At 34.0% G+C, this 17,391-nt stretch overlaps 1 protein-coding gene across 10 annotated transcripts in view; it reads left to right on the forward strand.

Moving 5' to 3' along the window:
- The window catches only part of LOC105338930 (rho family-interacting cell polarization regulator 2), a 45,493-nt gene that overhangs the window by 18,249 nt on the left and 9,853 nt on the right, over positions 1 to 17,391 (forward strand). For 2 of the 10 annotated variants that reach the window (XM_066084664.1, XM_066084663.1), the window contains 5 exons: positions 700 to 762; positions 12,229 to 12,559; positions 14,801 to 14,876; positions 15,205 to 15,228; positions 17,164 to 17,217. In XM_066084664.1, coding sequence (XP_065940736.1) covers positions 700 to 762; positions 12,229 to 12,559; positions 14,801 to 14,876; positions 15,205 to 15,228; positions 17,164 to 17,217 — 548 coding nt within the window. Of the gene's footprint in view, positions 1 to 699; positions 763 to 6,721; positions 7,141 to 8,129; positions 8,194 to 9,460; positions 10,047 to 10,070; positions 10,305 to 10,455; positions 10,641 to 11,822; positions 11,847 to 12,228; positions 12,560 to 14,800; positions 14,877 to 15,204; positions 15,229 to 17,163; positions 17,218 to 17,391 lie in introns of those variants that run through there. The other 8 variants (XM_011444246.4, XM_011444247.4, XM_034470381.2 and 5 more) reach the window with 8 other exon arrangements.

The following is a 17,391-nucleotide window of genomic DNA, read 5'->3' on the forward strand; positions in this document are numbered from 1 at the left end:
AAAAAATATATCATCAAATACATACATTTGTAAATGTATTACTGTTATAGATATGTATTTACAGTGAAATTCTGACAATTTTGATTTTAATTTTTCTTTGTTAACTATTTTTTTTTTTTTTACAATTCTAGAATTTTTTTTTTTGTATATGTTCCAAACCTTAATTATTATTTAATTCAATTATTTGTCCCATTTGAAATTAGCCTAGCGGGGGTATTAGTCCCATTAGGACAGTTCTAGTTTCCTTTTAATTTCATGTCTTTCTTTATGTATAAGTCATTTGTTTAAAATGCATGATCAGTAATGAATTTTGGGTGGACACAGATTTTGGGGTCAGAGTGACAGTGAAAATACCTTTTAAAGTTACTGGAGGTCTTTTAATTGATTTATTTCCTCTTTACTGACTTACTTTTATAATTTATGACTGTTTTGGTATTTACACTTGTGATCAAAGCTTGGCAATGTCAGAGTTTTTGTTCTTTTCATAGGTTGAAAGGTATTTTTTTTTAAATTGGTGACATATAAGCTTGAATTTAGAATGATGTGGTTTTTATCAGTTTATTATTTTAATTGAACAAGGAAGTCTAAAAATAATTTCCATTTTAATATTGCACAAACAGTTTTATGATGTTTATAGACACATTTTCCTTGTATTGAGATGTTTCCAGTTTTTTATAGAATTCATTTTTATTCCTTCAGAAAAAAAGGAGGACAAAAAAGTCGCAAGGCACTACAGTTTCCTTGGAATAGGACGACCCAAAGGTAAATACATGCTTGAAAAACATAGGCTTTGTTCTGTAAGTCCTAAAATGATGTATGGCATTTCTTTTACCCGGAAAAGTTTTTTAATAAAAGAGAAGAGAATACTATGTACCATACAAAAGCTGTAAACTGTACAGATCTAGAGAGAGTGAAGATTGGGGGGGGGGGGGGGGGGGGGGGGGGGTCTGAACCACCACCTCCCTTGGAAAATTCAAGCTTACAAAATTTACTTAGTAAAACTTCAGAAAATAGGCCTTAGACCCCCTTGCAAACAAAATATTCCCTCAACCCCCCCCCCCCCCCTTCCCCACTACACCCCCCCCCCCCCCAAACAAAGTTATCCCTGGGACATTTAATACTTATAATATATACCGGTAATACAACACTCTAACAGATGCATCAAAGCGAGAAAATAAATGATACAATTCATATGACATTGGTTGTTACTGATGAATACAACATTAATCTTGATAGGCTGATCAGTTGTTTTACATGTACCGTAATCAATTCACAAACTAGATTAAAAAACTGTTTGTTTTAATTTTCATACAATTTTTTTATCTCCAGATTATTTAAGTGGTTATGCAATAATGTTGCCCTAGCTGCCCCACCTATTTTATTTAAGGGAGGTGGGAAAAAAGAAGACTACATTTATTGTAGAGCTCTATATAAGTTGACAATGAATACATTGAAAAAAGAGTTTTCATGTTGTAATGAGAAGAAATTTAAGAGAAGAAGATCTTACATGCTTAAATTTCAGTGATTTATTGTTTTGTTTTTTTTCTGTTCATTTATCTTATTAACTGATCAATATTTGATACTACCATTCAATGTATGCATGGTTTGAATTGTTATCATACCAGAGACCTGCTTGTATGTAAATATACTAATATTAGTATCTGGGTCCTAGATTACGCACCACAAAATCTGCCGATATATTCAAGAACAATAGATTGTGATTGTGGGGTCAGAGAGTGGAGTCTCTGTTTAGTTGCTAATAATTTTGGGCTTTTAATTGTTAATTAATTAGCATATTTACAAACTTGCTTAAATTATTTTTAGGATTTGTGCCACATTTCTTGCATACCAAAGTGATTTGGCAACAAATGAGATTTTATCACAGGTTATTCTGAGAATTAGTGTCTCTTAAACTAGGTAAACACATTATTAATTTTCAGTTGAACTTCTATGTCTCAAACACTGATATCTTGGGTACAATAGATATGTCGAAGTGATTTGTAAGTCCCAACCAGTTATTTTTTAAGTATTTACCCTCGATATCTCGAGTACTTGGATATCTCGAAGTTTTTAAACAGTCTCATCTAGTTCAAGATAACAAAGTTTGACTGTACCCGTTATATATATATAGAGAGAAGAAATTTTAAAAAATGTGAATTTCAAACTTTATACTCCTCCCCTACTCCCCTTCCCCCCAACCCCACCAAAAAAAGAAAGGAAAAGAAAATCTTATGATGGAATTTGGGGTTAATTGTATAGTTCGCTGATAGAAGCATAATCTCAAGTACTTTCCAGTATATGTGTGAATTGTTTTAAATATTCAATAGAACAAAGTAACACACTTGTCTGAATCAATAACTCTCGATCAGCTAGCTAGACCTCGGCGCCAGAGTTCACATCTACTGAAGAAGAGTTGGGGAGTTATCTCCAAATTAAAATAGTTACATCCTTTTTTCCAATAAACCTCCTTTTCTAAAATAGAAAGACTCCCGTTGAGAGTATATTTAGCCAGTGTCAGTGCTTAGAATGAAAATAGTTCTTCTTATCAAAGTTTTTCACTCCACCAATTTAACAGTCAAGGTTTCTACAGTGTACATGTATCAACTCTGGCTTATTGAGTTCTTATATTGTATATCAACTCTGGCTTAATACTTCTTTATGGAATGATCTCAGGTTAACAGCAGCAATATATGTTATTACTTTCTCCCTAGGTACTGATTCAATATAGCCCATAAAGGAGAAGCCCTTTTTAATTGGGAAAAAGGTTTTTTTTGTTCTGCTTTTTTAAAATTAATGTTTCTTATTATACACTAAAATATACAAAAAGCAAATTTCTTCCTCCTGCTGAAGTTTGTCTACTTTTCCATGTCATCTTGACAAAACATGAAGCTTAGTTTTTTTTTTAGGAATAGAAATGACTCACTTGTCCTAATTACTTGTAAGTAATTTAGAATAGCTACATTGCAGCTGATTACATGAAATACTCCTGTAATATACCTCTCTTAAGTACAGGCCGCCGGTACATGTAAGTAAAGTAAAGTTGTGAAATTGCGGCTGATTACTTAAGTAATACAAAAAAGTTGAAGTTTTAGTATTTCATTTTTTTTTTTTTTAATTTTTTGGTAAGGGAGTGGACAAGAACAATGCAAAACGCAAAGGAACATTATTGCTCCATTAAATGTATGACAGCCTTATTACACTTCAGTTCGAGGTCCCTCCTGCTGCGTTATGTTAGGGTGGGGTGAAGTTAAATCCCTCCGGCCTCAACAGAAACCCTAGTGTCCCTGGGCGTTCATTGCTCCGACAGGCCTGAACACTGTGTAAGATGATCCTCATCTCAAACCTTTATCAGTTCGATCTGAATTGTTTTATAAAAAATCTATTACCATGTTCTTACTAAGTTTTTAGATGAAAAGATTCATTTTAATGCTGTAGGTTTGAATTTTGCGTGATTTCTTTGTTCTTGGCGGAGGTAGGCACAGATTTCTTTGTGAGATTGTTCATTATTCGTGATACATGTATTTGTCATGGAAAAACTAGGAAAAAGAGAAATTGAATGTTTGCAGTTACTAGCTGGCTGATTTGCATTTATAAAGGTATTTTAACAAAAACTAATTAAAAGAATGTGTGATCTTGCATTTGAATTCAAATATTTTTGTATCCGAGACATTTACTACAGCTGTACATCTGTATCAAAGACATTTATTTCTTAAAACAAGCTTTAAAATTGCTGTATATTTAATTAATTACTATATCCAGATGCAACAGATAAATGCACAGCTATTGAAATAGCACCGCCTACATCAGATGGTTTAATGTGTTACGGAATATAGGGAAGATCGTGATAAAAAAAAATTGATACACTTATACATATATAACTGTATGCATGTGTAATGTATTTTTAAAATATCACTAATTTTCATTACATATTACAATAATTTTCTGAGACCTACAGGAATTGAATTGTAAATTTTGGTTGAATATCATATACTGGTATTGAAACAGAATTAAACAGAGCATGTACAGATATATGGTACATATTAAGGAGGCTCATTGGTCAACAAATTAACCATCAGATCTACTAAATACGTTAAGATATGATTTGTTTACCTATAACTAATATATTATTCAGTAAAGAAAAATCCATAAATTTTTCTGTTTTCAATGTGGGTTCCTGGTATTTTCCTGTTCTATTATACAGAACTCTTCGTCCCCAAAAAATTAATACAGTCTAAAATTGGCCGCCACCATCGAGCCCTCATAACGATTCACAAAAGCATTCTGACAGAACACAGGTCATACCAACAGGAAGAGTTGGAAAGGCTTCACTTTTCAAAAAAAAACATACCTGTTTTCTTTCTAAGATAAATGTACATGTACTAGCAAATTCAGGCCCCTCTACTTTTTGTTTGGCCACTTTTGCTGAAAAACTATATATATATGCTATGTGCCTTGAGCATGCCTATGCAGAAAAAGGCCATGTTTTATGCATAAAGAAACAGATGACATAGTGGGAATTGTGCAAGATAAACTTGTTTTTAGATAATTTTTTCTCCTTTTTGGATGAAACAGAAACAGACTGACATTTTCATGAAATTCTGACGTGATGGCAGTTTTTAATGTTTGCGGAGAAATTGACATCATAATGTTGATTACTGATATTCATACAGCAATTAGCAGAACTGCCAATGATGTTTGTTGTATTACAAGGCCCTGAGCCTGCCATTGATGAGATGGACTGTGGACTGTAGTGTTCGGTGGTCACTGACGGTAGTACGGTATTGTTGATGGATGAGCAGTCCAGACATGGGGGACAGGTTTATGGTGCCAAACATCTTGTTAGTACAGCCTTTTAACAGTCTTTCCTTTCCATTCATTGTCCATGTTGTTTTACAAACAATCCAAAAACATGAACCTGCCATTTCTTTGCCATTATGTAATTTGGTAATCAGTTGATGCATGTTTGCATGCATGCCACAAGTATGAAGGGTTGAGGTGCCTAATTTATCTTCTTTTAGAATAAATTAGGGTCATATAGTTTTAATAGAAAAATTCATAGCCAAAAATAAAAAATAATTGCATGAGTTTTTCTAATTTATCAATGAGTTTTGTGTCCTTGGTCTCAGAAAAATTCCATTATTGCTATACAAGGATATAATCTTCACAAACAGATTGAGTTGTGAACACAGGCCTTGCCTGTTCCTTCACCTTTTGCTTCACCTTGGAGTCAACCTTTTTGTGGATGAAGCATGGATCTGGGTATCAACTCTTGTCTTAGTCAGTGAGTTTATAGATTGATTGATGATTTCTCCTGAAGTCTACTGGGGTTGATGACCAGTACTTGCATAGTCTTCTGCTTCAGTGGGCCGTCTGCTCTAACGCTGGCTCTTGAGTTCATTGGTGTTTGATGGACCATAATTGTTGACATAAGGCAGAAGATTGTTTGGTTTGGGATTCAGTTACTAAATTGTTCCATGCACACAGTTAATTTTCTGGCCTTGTCCAATCTTCTGTGTTAGTAAAATCATAGCTAATTCTCCTGCCAAGGTTTTCCTCCTTTTGACAGGCTTCAAGGTCATTAATCTGTTGACCAATATTTTGCGTAAATTAATTGTGCCCCTCGGAGGGGAAAAAGCCATTAACCTCTGGGTAACAAATTAATAATGTACTGCTAGGCCTGGAAGAAGGGACTAATATGAGCATGCAGGTGTATACAGCCACATGTACCATCAATCACGTAGCTAGAATACACTGCCCGGTTGGTCATAGTGTTAATCCTTGTACAAAGTACATGTACCTTGCTACCAGCATGCGTTTATAAAACCTACCTAAACTATCTTTCAGAATTGGATTTGTATGCAGGCATGAAGTCCAAATTAAATAACATCTATATTCAGACCACATAAAACATCTTGTCCTTATATATTTATGAATTATTTATAAGAAAATTGTCAACATTCTTTTTGATATTTAGGGACAGAATGCATATTAATAAATTTTCAAAAAGAGAAAACAGGCTGCGTGTTTTAAAAGGTTTGTTTTTTCGAAATTGCCCTGTTTATAATGGGTTAACATAAAAAATGGGGCTCAATCAACTCGGCAAACAGTTGGAACAGGTAATTCAGAGTTCAATTCCGGTCTTGTATTGATTCATTGAAGAGCTTATGTTACTTAATAATAGTCTAGTTAGGTTTTGTTGTCATTGAGTTGACATTCTTAAGTGTTTGTTAGATAAAAGAGGATCTTTCACACAAACATGTTCCAAACAGCAAGATGTCTATACCGTAATATTTGTGTGGAATTTGTTTTCTAGTTTTTGTTTTGTCGATAACATGATGGCTTGACAAGTTTGATCCTCTCAAGTGTTTTGTTGACAATTTCTTTTGAATACAAATTTGCACAAATTGGGTTATGTAATTGATAATACATGTACTTATAATAATGCAAAAAGGGGTAATAATGGTCACTATATACTGTTAAAAATCCTCTGAGAAAAAATCAAAAATCTAGGTCCTTGTTTTTGTTTTATGCACTCGAAGCATTACCACCCCCCCCCCCCCCCCCCCAGTACATTTATTGATGAGCTTGTTTTCTTACTAAATTTACTTTTTATGATGGTCCAAAGGGGAGGAGAGGACACCAGGGATGTCTATTAATAACGCAGATGAAAGGAGACATATTGTCTTGCTGGCTGGGTGAGTGCTGGTCAGGGCCATCAAACTGTCACCAGTACCTAGCCCTGACCAGGACTTACTGGAGGCTGAGTGTTTACATCAACACCAAAACAACAAAAAAGTACCGCTATGCATGAGTACAAAAATTATTGCCAATGACAAATGTTTGGTTTTTTTAATGGCAGTGCACGAAGGAATGAGATGCATTTAGTTGTATGGAATGTGACTGTGTAACAAGTACAGAGTGAGAGAAATTCTGCTCATTTCATTCGAAACAGTTTTTTCATGGTGTGACTTGTTGCTGAAAGTGAAAAAGACCAAGCGTTTTATTTGAGTGTTGTTTGGGAATCTATGATGAGGTTTTTACATATTGGACTTGGTGGAGAGGATGAGGAGGACTTTGGGACACCCAAGCTCTTGGACATCTGGAAAAATCCGGACAGATTTGGATCACAGAAATTCAATTGTAGGATATTTTAATTACTCAAAATATGGTTCTTTGATATGCTCCATGTTATTTTTTACCACTGGCTTCAAGAAAAAGTTTATATTCTTTAAAAATTTTGAAGTAGGTGCCCATTTTGCATTGTTAACAATTAAAGTTAACGGACCAATGGGGCAAAAATACAACATGTATGCATTTATTATAGTATGAAATTAAGAAACGATATATGTAATTAAGTGTAGATGTTGTTCTTTTTTTTATCTTTTTCGCCTTTACTTATGTCAATTGTTCATATTTATGTATGTACAATGTAATAGGGGCTCCTGTAAAATACCCACTTCTGTACTTTAATATGTTTAATTTGTAAAATCTGATGAGCTGCAAAGCTTAAAGAAATAAAGAATGAATGAATGTATGCATAACTTATAAGTTTTCGGACAAGATTAAGTTAAATTGATTACTCCCCCTTTAATATATAGACATTTAAATTTTTATTTTTATTTCAGAAAAGCAAATACATTCTATAACAGATTAATTCCTAAAGAAGAAAGATTGCATAATTAATTTAAAAGATGATCACTCAGTACAATGAGTGATTAGTTTAATTACAGTATTAAATGTCAGCTTAGATAAACACAAGTCAGCATGGTACATAGTACATACCAACATGTAATGTTTTTGGACAGGTCATTGTATTGTAGAGGATCAGTGTTGGTCTCTGTCATTCCTAGCCCAGTAATTGATCGCTACCTTGATGTCTGAATGCGGTCATGTCATTTTGACAAGTTTTAATTGTTATACTAAGGTAATCTGACAAGGCCAGACTTCAAAGCAGTCTTTATGGCAGATAAGATCTACTGATCACTTTTTTCAATCAACATTACCCCAGGGCAGTATTGTCTACAGCAGTGCATAGTGCAGTTTCTCTCATTCATTATACCCCCAGAATGATGTACATGTACTTGACTTAGAGAATTGTTTGATATATCTTTTTTTCACTGGGATTACTTTGGAAATTTGAACCAATGACTGTGTTGAAATCTAAGAAATTCTCTAATGGGAAGATACTTGTGGGTATGTAGTGAGTTTTTCCTCTATACTTCCAATGTTGTATGCATATACTCATGAATTGTTTAGACGGAGGATTTATAGCTGTAAATGTGATCTTTTAAATATCTCATTTGCATAGGAGTATATTCTGAAGACCAATTGAATGCTTTTAAAATGTAGTTCGTATAAAACACTAATAATCCTTTTTTTGTGTAAATTAATTTTAAAGGAGAAATATTACAAGTATTTGCTTGCAAGCCAGATTAATGATTATTTAAACAATTTAACATACTGTTTGAAAATGGGGATCGAGTTTCCATAGAATATTTTTTCCTAAAAAAATGAAAAGAATTAGTAATGCACTAAATACCATTAGGGACAAAGAAATTGTTTAAAGATGAAAGGTTCTTGAAAATTAACCTCCCCCCCCCCCCCCCCCCCCCATTTCCTCTTCTTGTGAGTATATACATATTCACCAGTAATTACATGTACTGGTATTTCCTTTATATAGCTGCATTTGCACTTTTTAAGAGCAAACTAATGACTATATATATTTTACTATAAAAGAGAGATATTCAATTGTAACAGCTGTCTCCTGCTTTCAAATACATGTAATTCAATTTGTTAAATCCTTGTTGATCAATATATAAAGCATTACAAATTTTCAGTGATTTAAAGACTTTTAAAAAAGGTAGTAATTTTCTGACTGTAAATGTTATATATTATAGTATCTGTTTATTACATTATTTTATAATTTTAAATTTCATGGAAACAAAAATGATGAATTTATTTGTTTACTTGAAGCCAGCAAAGAGGAAATCGTTTAAGTGTTACGTGCTTTGTGGGCATTAAAACTGAAAAAAAAGGAAAATCATGTCTGTGATTTCCTGTTGTGAATTCATGTGTGTGCGGATCTTGGATCCTCCACATTCTTAATTGCATCGACTTGGTAACTTGATCTCCCATAACCATCATGACACGGGCCTGTTGATGTCCCATTAATCTTCAGCTTAGTTTTAACTCGGCTGAGGTGAAATTAGGGGCATCTTCAGTGTTTCTAAAAGTATTGAACACTCCAGAACTGATATCTACTAATAGATCAATGGTGCATAAATTCTGTAATGATCTCCCATCATATATTTATTGTCCACTGGGTCACATGCCTTTATCAATTTGGTCATAACCAAGCATATCTTTCCTTGTTCTTTGTTGTCCTACTAAAACTGGAAAATCCCTTAGGTAGCCCAACGTTTTATCCAACAGCAAGCTAGCTAGCTACAGTCAGACTGCATGCCTGTCAGAAAATCCAATTTTATTAAAAAAATTTTGTTTGTGAATAGCATCAAACTTCAGCACCAGACATGTGACAGGAACTGTATCCGATAACTCCAAGGCTCTGTACAGTAGTGTTTTTATATAGAGACCTGGGAGGAACTGTCACAAGTTTATTGCTGCTATAGGCTAATATAACTAACTCGTTGATGCCCCCTGTTGTAAAACCATTGCAGGCTAGCATGTTTTTCCTCCATGCTCTATAGACTGTTTTAGCCATCGGAAGTGATCAATTTGGAAGTCGAGTAGTGTTTCTTGATAATTCCACTGAATTGGCTGTTTTCATAATGGATTAGGACTCCAGTGTATAGACATATGTAATGTGTGAACTACCACGTCGTGTACAGTAAAGTCGTTAGTTTTATACAGTGAAGTCGTTCGTTTTTAATGAGCCACGTGGAAAAAGCAGAGTAAAAAAAATCTTTGCTCTCATTGCAGCCTCACAGCTGCTGAAATGATATTTCTGATCGTGGATGGTGATTGTTTTTAACTGTGACTGAATATAATGGGATTTTAATGACAAATCTGATTTATCCTTTAAGCTGGTTAGTACTAATAACATGAAGCAGAGTAGACCAAGATATCATGAATATTGATTGTTGATATATTATAAGGGAGAGAGAGATATAGAAAGAGACTGTCAGTCACGCCTACTACACAAGATGGGAACAATGGCAGATTAAAATTTTTGTTTTACCTGTGTAATTGTTTATCTCCAGGATCAATCATAGTTTACATAGCGCTAAAAGGATAGCCATTTATCGAACTAACTGATGTTAGTCACGACCATAGCTAATCAGAAGGTAAGAATGAAATTGTAGGTCAGCTGGATCAATAAGTCGATTCTTTACTATATACGACGCTATGATGTGTAATATGCTTGTTGTGTAATATGCCTACACACCTATGTTTAGAATGACAGAGGGACATATTTCACTATCACGTAAAAGAGGGACTCTTTGCTTGAGTGTAGATTAGGCATTAGATTTCAGTTCCTCCTAAACCTCACACATTTCATAGGGTGGAGTCCTGATCGTCAGATATATTAGAGTTCTTGACGCTTGTAACAGCAATTCTCTCACTGACTGTATCTGGATTCTGATTTTGAGTGAATTCTGATGTTTTAACTGTCATAGAAGGTAATAATTTTGGGACTAAGTATTTTGAACTACTCCTTACATGTCAGTATATTGTGATTTGAATTCTACTGATTGAGTACCATATATCTACATTAGTATAGATCCATCCTATTTTCTGAAAAATCTAGTTCCCGAGAGAGAGCAGCTTCTTCATAGATTAATAAATTTCATTAAGTTACGTTAAAAAACTTGATTATCTTCATAAAGTAAGACGCCAGTCACCATGGTAACTGTTTTTTTCTGGGGGAATTTTTGTAGGAAGAGATATTTTTTGGTGTATATTGATTAAATCATCAAATGTACAGTTTCTGGTAGAAGAACCAAAATTCCTGCTATATACTGCTTTGTGCATTTTCTGATTACAAGTAAATGTAAATTTCTGTGTATTAATCGCTTTGAGCATAAATAGAGATCAGTCAATGTATCTTGAAAAGTGATGGCTTTACATACACAATGTTAGGCCGCGCAATCAGCTTTTATGTGAGATAGATAGTAGGGAATGGTACATGGAGAAATTTTCGCTCTAGTTAAGTATAGCTTACATTGCAAACTTTTGAAAATCTTTGATAGGAATTACGATGCACATAACAAAATATTTCAACCATATATTTTTTTTTTTTACAAAATTAATTTTATCACACACAGTACAAAAACTGTAGTACTATTGGGTAAAGTGATGTGCCCAGTTATATTGACTGTTGGATATTTATATAGTGTTTCTTGGTCTCTGCAAATTCAAGGATTTAGTAGTCAGGAAACCCCCTTCCTGATTGTGAACAACCTGGGAATTTCAGTGCTGTTATCTGCTGGGTAGATAAGGAAAGGGGAGATTCTCCTCATTTTTTGTGACAAAGACCTATGCGCTATTTGTTATCTCCCCTTTTATCAATGGGAGCTTTACTTATTGATAATATTAAGAGCTGCTGTACTGGTACAGTCTCTGATACTGGATGCAAATTAAGGCCTGAAATGTGTTCATTGAGAGTATTATGAGGTGATAATCCCGTGGGATTATGTGGAGATAATGGGATTATACAGATAATTTACAGGTGTTGGTAAACAATGGGAAGGTTGTAAAGACCTGATACTGACGTACTCATCTGTGCATGTTATTAAGGCAGTTGAATTGTCTACAAATTGAACTGTCACTTTGGCTTTAATTCAGACTGGTACTAGGGGACTTATATTGGCTGATGATATAGTATGGTATGCATAGAATATTGATTATATTTTTGTGATGCAAAATTTTCTGTGCAGCAGGAATAAAAAAATATGGTAGGAGATCAGGGGGAATCTTTGTTGGTTTATTGATCTTAATGAAAAAGGGGGAATGAAATTAAAGTTTTCTTTTGATTTGATCATTTGATTCCCCCATAGCAGGGTTGGAATATTGATATAGGAGATTGGAAGCGGAAACAATGCCCTGAATGGAAAATTTATGACTGTCTGGTGTTTGGCACCATAGAGAGTTTTCATTGGGGCAAGGTTTCATTGGATTGGTTTGCATGGATAGACAGTAGATTAAGGTTTCCACTCGATGATGTAACTAGATCTTCTGATGAGTAACTCTTCCTCTTCTCTATTACAGTTCCAGTGACCAGAAAAGATCCCTTCCAGTTGGATAACCATGTTCAATTGGAGCACGTCAGATATAACAGCAAGTCTACCCCTGTCCTGAGAAGTCACTCGTTTGGGGGCAGTCTAGCCATGAAGGCCCACCATGACGTCCAGCACACCCCTTCAGGGGCCCCAGTTCTGGGGGAGACACTCCGGGCCCGGGGACATTGGACCCTCCATAAAAACTCCCCCACCTCTAAGTCCAGCACTAGCCTCAGTTTCAAGAAGTCCCCAAAGATGCCGAAAGTCCCAAGGCCCAATAGAACCCTTCTGATGTTTAATAGCGTCAAAATTGGAATTAGGTAGGTGCATGGTTTCATATTTCAACTTGGGATTTTTATTTGTTTTTAGGTATTTTTTATATATTTTTCTATGAAGGAGCAGTGACTCAGCGAGTTTCATATCATAAGGAAATATTGACTGTGTGCGTAGTTAAATGTACTGCATTGTACTTTATTTGATTGAAGAGGTTTTGCGTAATATAATAAGATACCATCTAATCACAAATATTTATTGGTAGCAGTTCTGAAAAGATTATATTTATTGGGAACATTTTTTATTTATGATACCAAGAATTTCAATTGTCCTGAGGTGTGTTATGAATTTTTATTACTTTTGATTTAATATGATGATCAAATTATATTTTTATTGTTGATATGGCTTTAGGGGACATTCATACTTGATGATCTCTTAAGTAAAATTCTGTTTTCCATTTTTTTTAAAAATCTTTCTCAGGGTCAGTCAATATTTTATCTATCAAAGTACACTCCGCATTCATGGTTTTTAAAAATGTCGATTCAAAAAATAAAAAACCCCAAAGATTAATACCTATATTAATCAGATGGATACCATTCATATATTGCCTAGTGGTTACAAGTCCTATAATTTTTAGATAGAAAACTTGAATTTTGGCAGGAAATGGGTACAACAGATTGTCTGTGTTTTTTTTCAAAGTGACAATTAGCTAGAGGCATAGTGCATAATTAGTATCAGTAAATTAGCCATTGCTATACCTGACCCAACACATTGACTCCTGTGTATATATGCCTCAAGCCCAGCAGAATGTCAAGCATGCATCGACAAAGGAAAGAAGAGCTTCCTTGACAAGTTATTTTCACCTGGAAATGCATGCAAGAGTCCAACTGTGATGTCATGATGTAATTGTATAGATCAAAAACTTTCTTAAGTTCAGATTATTTGGGAGTGGAATAAGAAAAAGTACTTTAATTGTGTGAGACATATTGCACATCCATAGCTGATCACCTTGTCATGCAATTTATCAGCTGATATGGTGGTTTATGGTGGTAGCTAATTTGGTGTGAAATTTATATCTGGCTCCAAGGGTCTTGGCATGAGGGGGTCACTGAAATCAGTTGTAAAGATAACTGTGGTTAAAGAAGGTTGGTTTTTATAGAACTGAACGGAATGTATCATTACACTAGCTCCAAAAATAGCATCTAACTGGCCACACCTGAACATGTTGTACTTATTATAAAATACTATGATGTTATTTATAAATATATTTATTTGAAAATCATATGAAATATAAAGAGGTTATCATGAGATACATATATAACATCAGTAAAGAAAATACAGTGTGTATATATGTATGGACTTGTGCGTCACATAGTAAAATATATTATGACATGCGTGTGTTTCCTGTATATTGCTTCCTCAGACATTTAGTAGGTTTGGAATGTCATCTTCTTACTAATTATAAGAAGTGCTTGTGTTACATAAGTACATCTTGTTGTGCTGTAAGCAGAAGGGACAGATGTTTGTTTATCAGACATGTGGCTCAAAGTCTCATTAATGACAAAAGCTGGGATTTAAAAACGATCAGCTATATCTGAAATATCTCATGAATTATTAACAGTAAACACACCCAATCTATATTACAACTGTGTGCAAAGGACTCACCGGGTCTTTCATATGTCTATAGAACTATATGGACAATTTTATGAAAATTGCAATGTCTGACTCACTAGAATCTTCCTTGCTCGCGTGATCCCCATTTTGAATGAGCGTTAGTCATATGAAAAAACGAAATTCTTCCTTCTGAAATAAGATGCTTGTATAAACAAATGTAGCAGAAAATGTTTCATTTTTCGCGTCATTATCAAGTTTTTGAGAAGGCAATTAATGTCACTTTATAGCAGTTTTTACTTCTTTTTAATGTCTATGTTGACTAAAAGCTTTTCTGAATCATTACATGGGTAAAAATTACACAAATACATTTTATATCAACATATAATAATAAATTATGAAAGTTTTATCTGTGTTGTAATCTATATAATTTATATGAATTTAAGGCCTTTAACCTTGAAATGCAGGTGCTCTATAATATACACTATATCTGTCAGTTTTTCATTACAATTGCTTTCATATTAATTTTTATCTACATGAATTTGCATAAATATATATGTAAAAAAGTGACACATGTTGTATTTATTTTATCATTATTTGAATCCGAGTGTACATATTTTCACCCACATATGGCATCCAAATGACAATTTAACTGTTTCCTTTTCTCTCCGTTACAGAGATTTTATCCAGGCCACTAGGGACGATATTGAGGCTCTACATTCCAGGACTGTTGACCAAACTACCACCTCACAAGTAAGCACTGAAACACTCGGATCTACATCTAATGGAAAAAACACATTGACACCAATCAAACACACAGCAAACATCACATAGAACTAAGACCAGCATTCCCTGCTACCTTTTATCTTCTAAAGAATTCTATATTTACTTAATGAATTGGTCATCCCTATTGGGAGTCATTGAATAATTTGCAAATTTTTTAGGGGTCGTTTTTGTGTTTTAGTTCATTTTTTTTTTAGTAAAAACCACAACAAAATTTTCACAATTAAGCAGAATTATATGACAAGTTTCTGAGTTGAAAAGATTCATTATTTTATTTGATGGAACTTTAACTCTGTAGAGAAGATTGCTGGAAACAGACAAGGTAATAACTGCCAGCATTGTCGGGGATGTCCTAATCAACCTAATTATGTTGTTTGTTTAAACCAATTAAAAAAAAGCATCCTTATCCTGCATGAGATTTTGATGAAATAATTGTTTTGTGTGGGTATGATTAGCATGGAAACTGTACCACTTTGTGTGTCAGCATGTACGTCTTGCACTAATGAAGGGTTAGATATTACAAAGTTGCACCGCATACCATAATTACCCAAGTTTTTCCTCAAGTTGTGGCCATGCAAGCATATATATATGTATTAATGAATAGTAAGGAAGTACCAGTACCCAAAGAATTCATAAACTTCCCTAAGACTTTGCCTTAAGATCTTTCAAATTCTGTTTAAAACTACAAAGTTCCTACTAAATGAGTGCCTCCTGCCCCTATGCTTTTTAAGTAATATGCCTCAACGGTGAAAAGATGGGCAAAATGGAATAGTTTCAATGGAGACTATTCCTTGGCCAGTGTCTGAGTATTCCTCCTGGCGCCTACGTACATGCCTTTAAATGATAAAAAGTTAAGAGGGGATGAATTGGGAGCTATATAGAGATTCTTCAGTTTCTCCCTCCCTGCTCCCTGCTCCCCCCCCCCCCCCCCCAATAAATTCTAATGAAGCTCTGAGCTGACGTACAACATAACGTATATAGGTTTAGGAAGTAATTGTGATGTCATTTGTTCACCTGATTCCCTGTTTATGTTTGGTCAACCATTATTTGTGTAGGAAGGAAGTGTGGGGTTTATTATTACGGTAGTTTTTTTTCCCCGCAGATGGTAGACATTATTGCATAGAGATGATCAATAAACTAACAGTAGTGTTACAGTACAGAAAGCTAGTAGTTTGTTTTCGTCAGATTGACACAAAAACCATCTTTGTCGAAGATCAATAGTGGCCAATTATGTATTTCTTTACGTAATTTTCAACAAGCAGCCTAATTTTATCCGTTAAGTGTTCATTGTAGAACCTTTCAAGATTGAAGTTGAAACTTAATTTGATACTTGTAATTTTTAAGTATATCACCATGCAATCCATGTACTTAAAATAGACGAAAACAGGTACTTGGATGATTTCATGTTTAACTACGTGAACTTATTAAGATTTTGGTGTGGCGAATGGTTGAGCCTTTTAAATTAATAGTGTAGATTCACTCCTATGGAATTTTTTGGTAAACATTTATAATGAGAAATAGATCTTTTTTGCAAAATTTTAAATAAACTTGCTATGGGTTGAAAACTTGAAATGATGTACATATTTAAATGTATCGTTTTTAGCATGAGAGACCAAAAGGTCTCATATATCATAATTTTAATCCACCTATGCTGCTAACAATTACTGTGTTCAATAAAAAAGAAATACTTTTAAAGTGCCAGATTTTATGAAGACAGCTAGGCAATTTATCATTATTTGGGACAGTCAGTGCGACCTTCCTGTTCAAACCAAATAACATTTTATGGGAAGTCTTAAACATTAGCAAAATAAAATCTTTTTGAAACATCTAAAGAAATGAGGGTAGACAAATGGCACCATTTTCCTCATTACGGTATTTTTATGGCAGTGGTCTAAGTGGCTCAAATAAAGAGCTCGTAAACAACTCATTTAGAGTGTGAATTTTTACACTGAGTACCATTAAGAAAATTTGATTTCTTAGTAGGAGCAGTGCATGCAGATGTTGTTTTCATTTACACATAAACATCCTTTGTAGCAAAATATATTTGTGTGGTCTGTTAGAGAAAAATTATGAAACCAGGAAAGCATATCAGATTTGATTACAATAGATCATTGTTCAGAATCTCATTACATGTATATGAATTAAAAGTTTAGAAGATCATATTTATTTTTCTTGAAATATTATGATTGAATGAACATTTAAAATGAATAGAAAACAGACAATAAATGAAGACTGTTATTTTGTTTCTTTATTGCAGCAAATTAAATCTGCTGAGAGATACCTAAAGAGATTAGAATTTCATCTGGCAAAGGTAAGAAACAGAGAGAGAGAGAGAGAGAGGAGAGAGAGAGAGAGATTATGATTCCTGTGATTTGTAATTGACATCAATTTAGTACACTACAATGACATTGGATACCAGGACTGGGAACATGTTACATGTATTCTTGAATTGAGTCAGTTATGACTTTTGGGATATAAATCCATG

This window comes from Magallana gigas, chromosome 5 (genome assembly GCF_963853765.1).
Source record: "Magallana gigas chromosome 5, xbMagGiga1.1, whole genome shotgun sequence".
Lineage (NCBI taxonomy): Eukaryota > Metazoa > Mollusca > Bivalvia > Ostreida > Ostreidae > Magallana > Magallana gigas.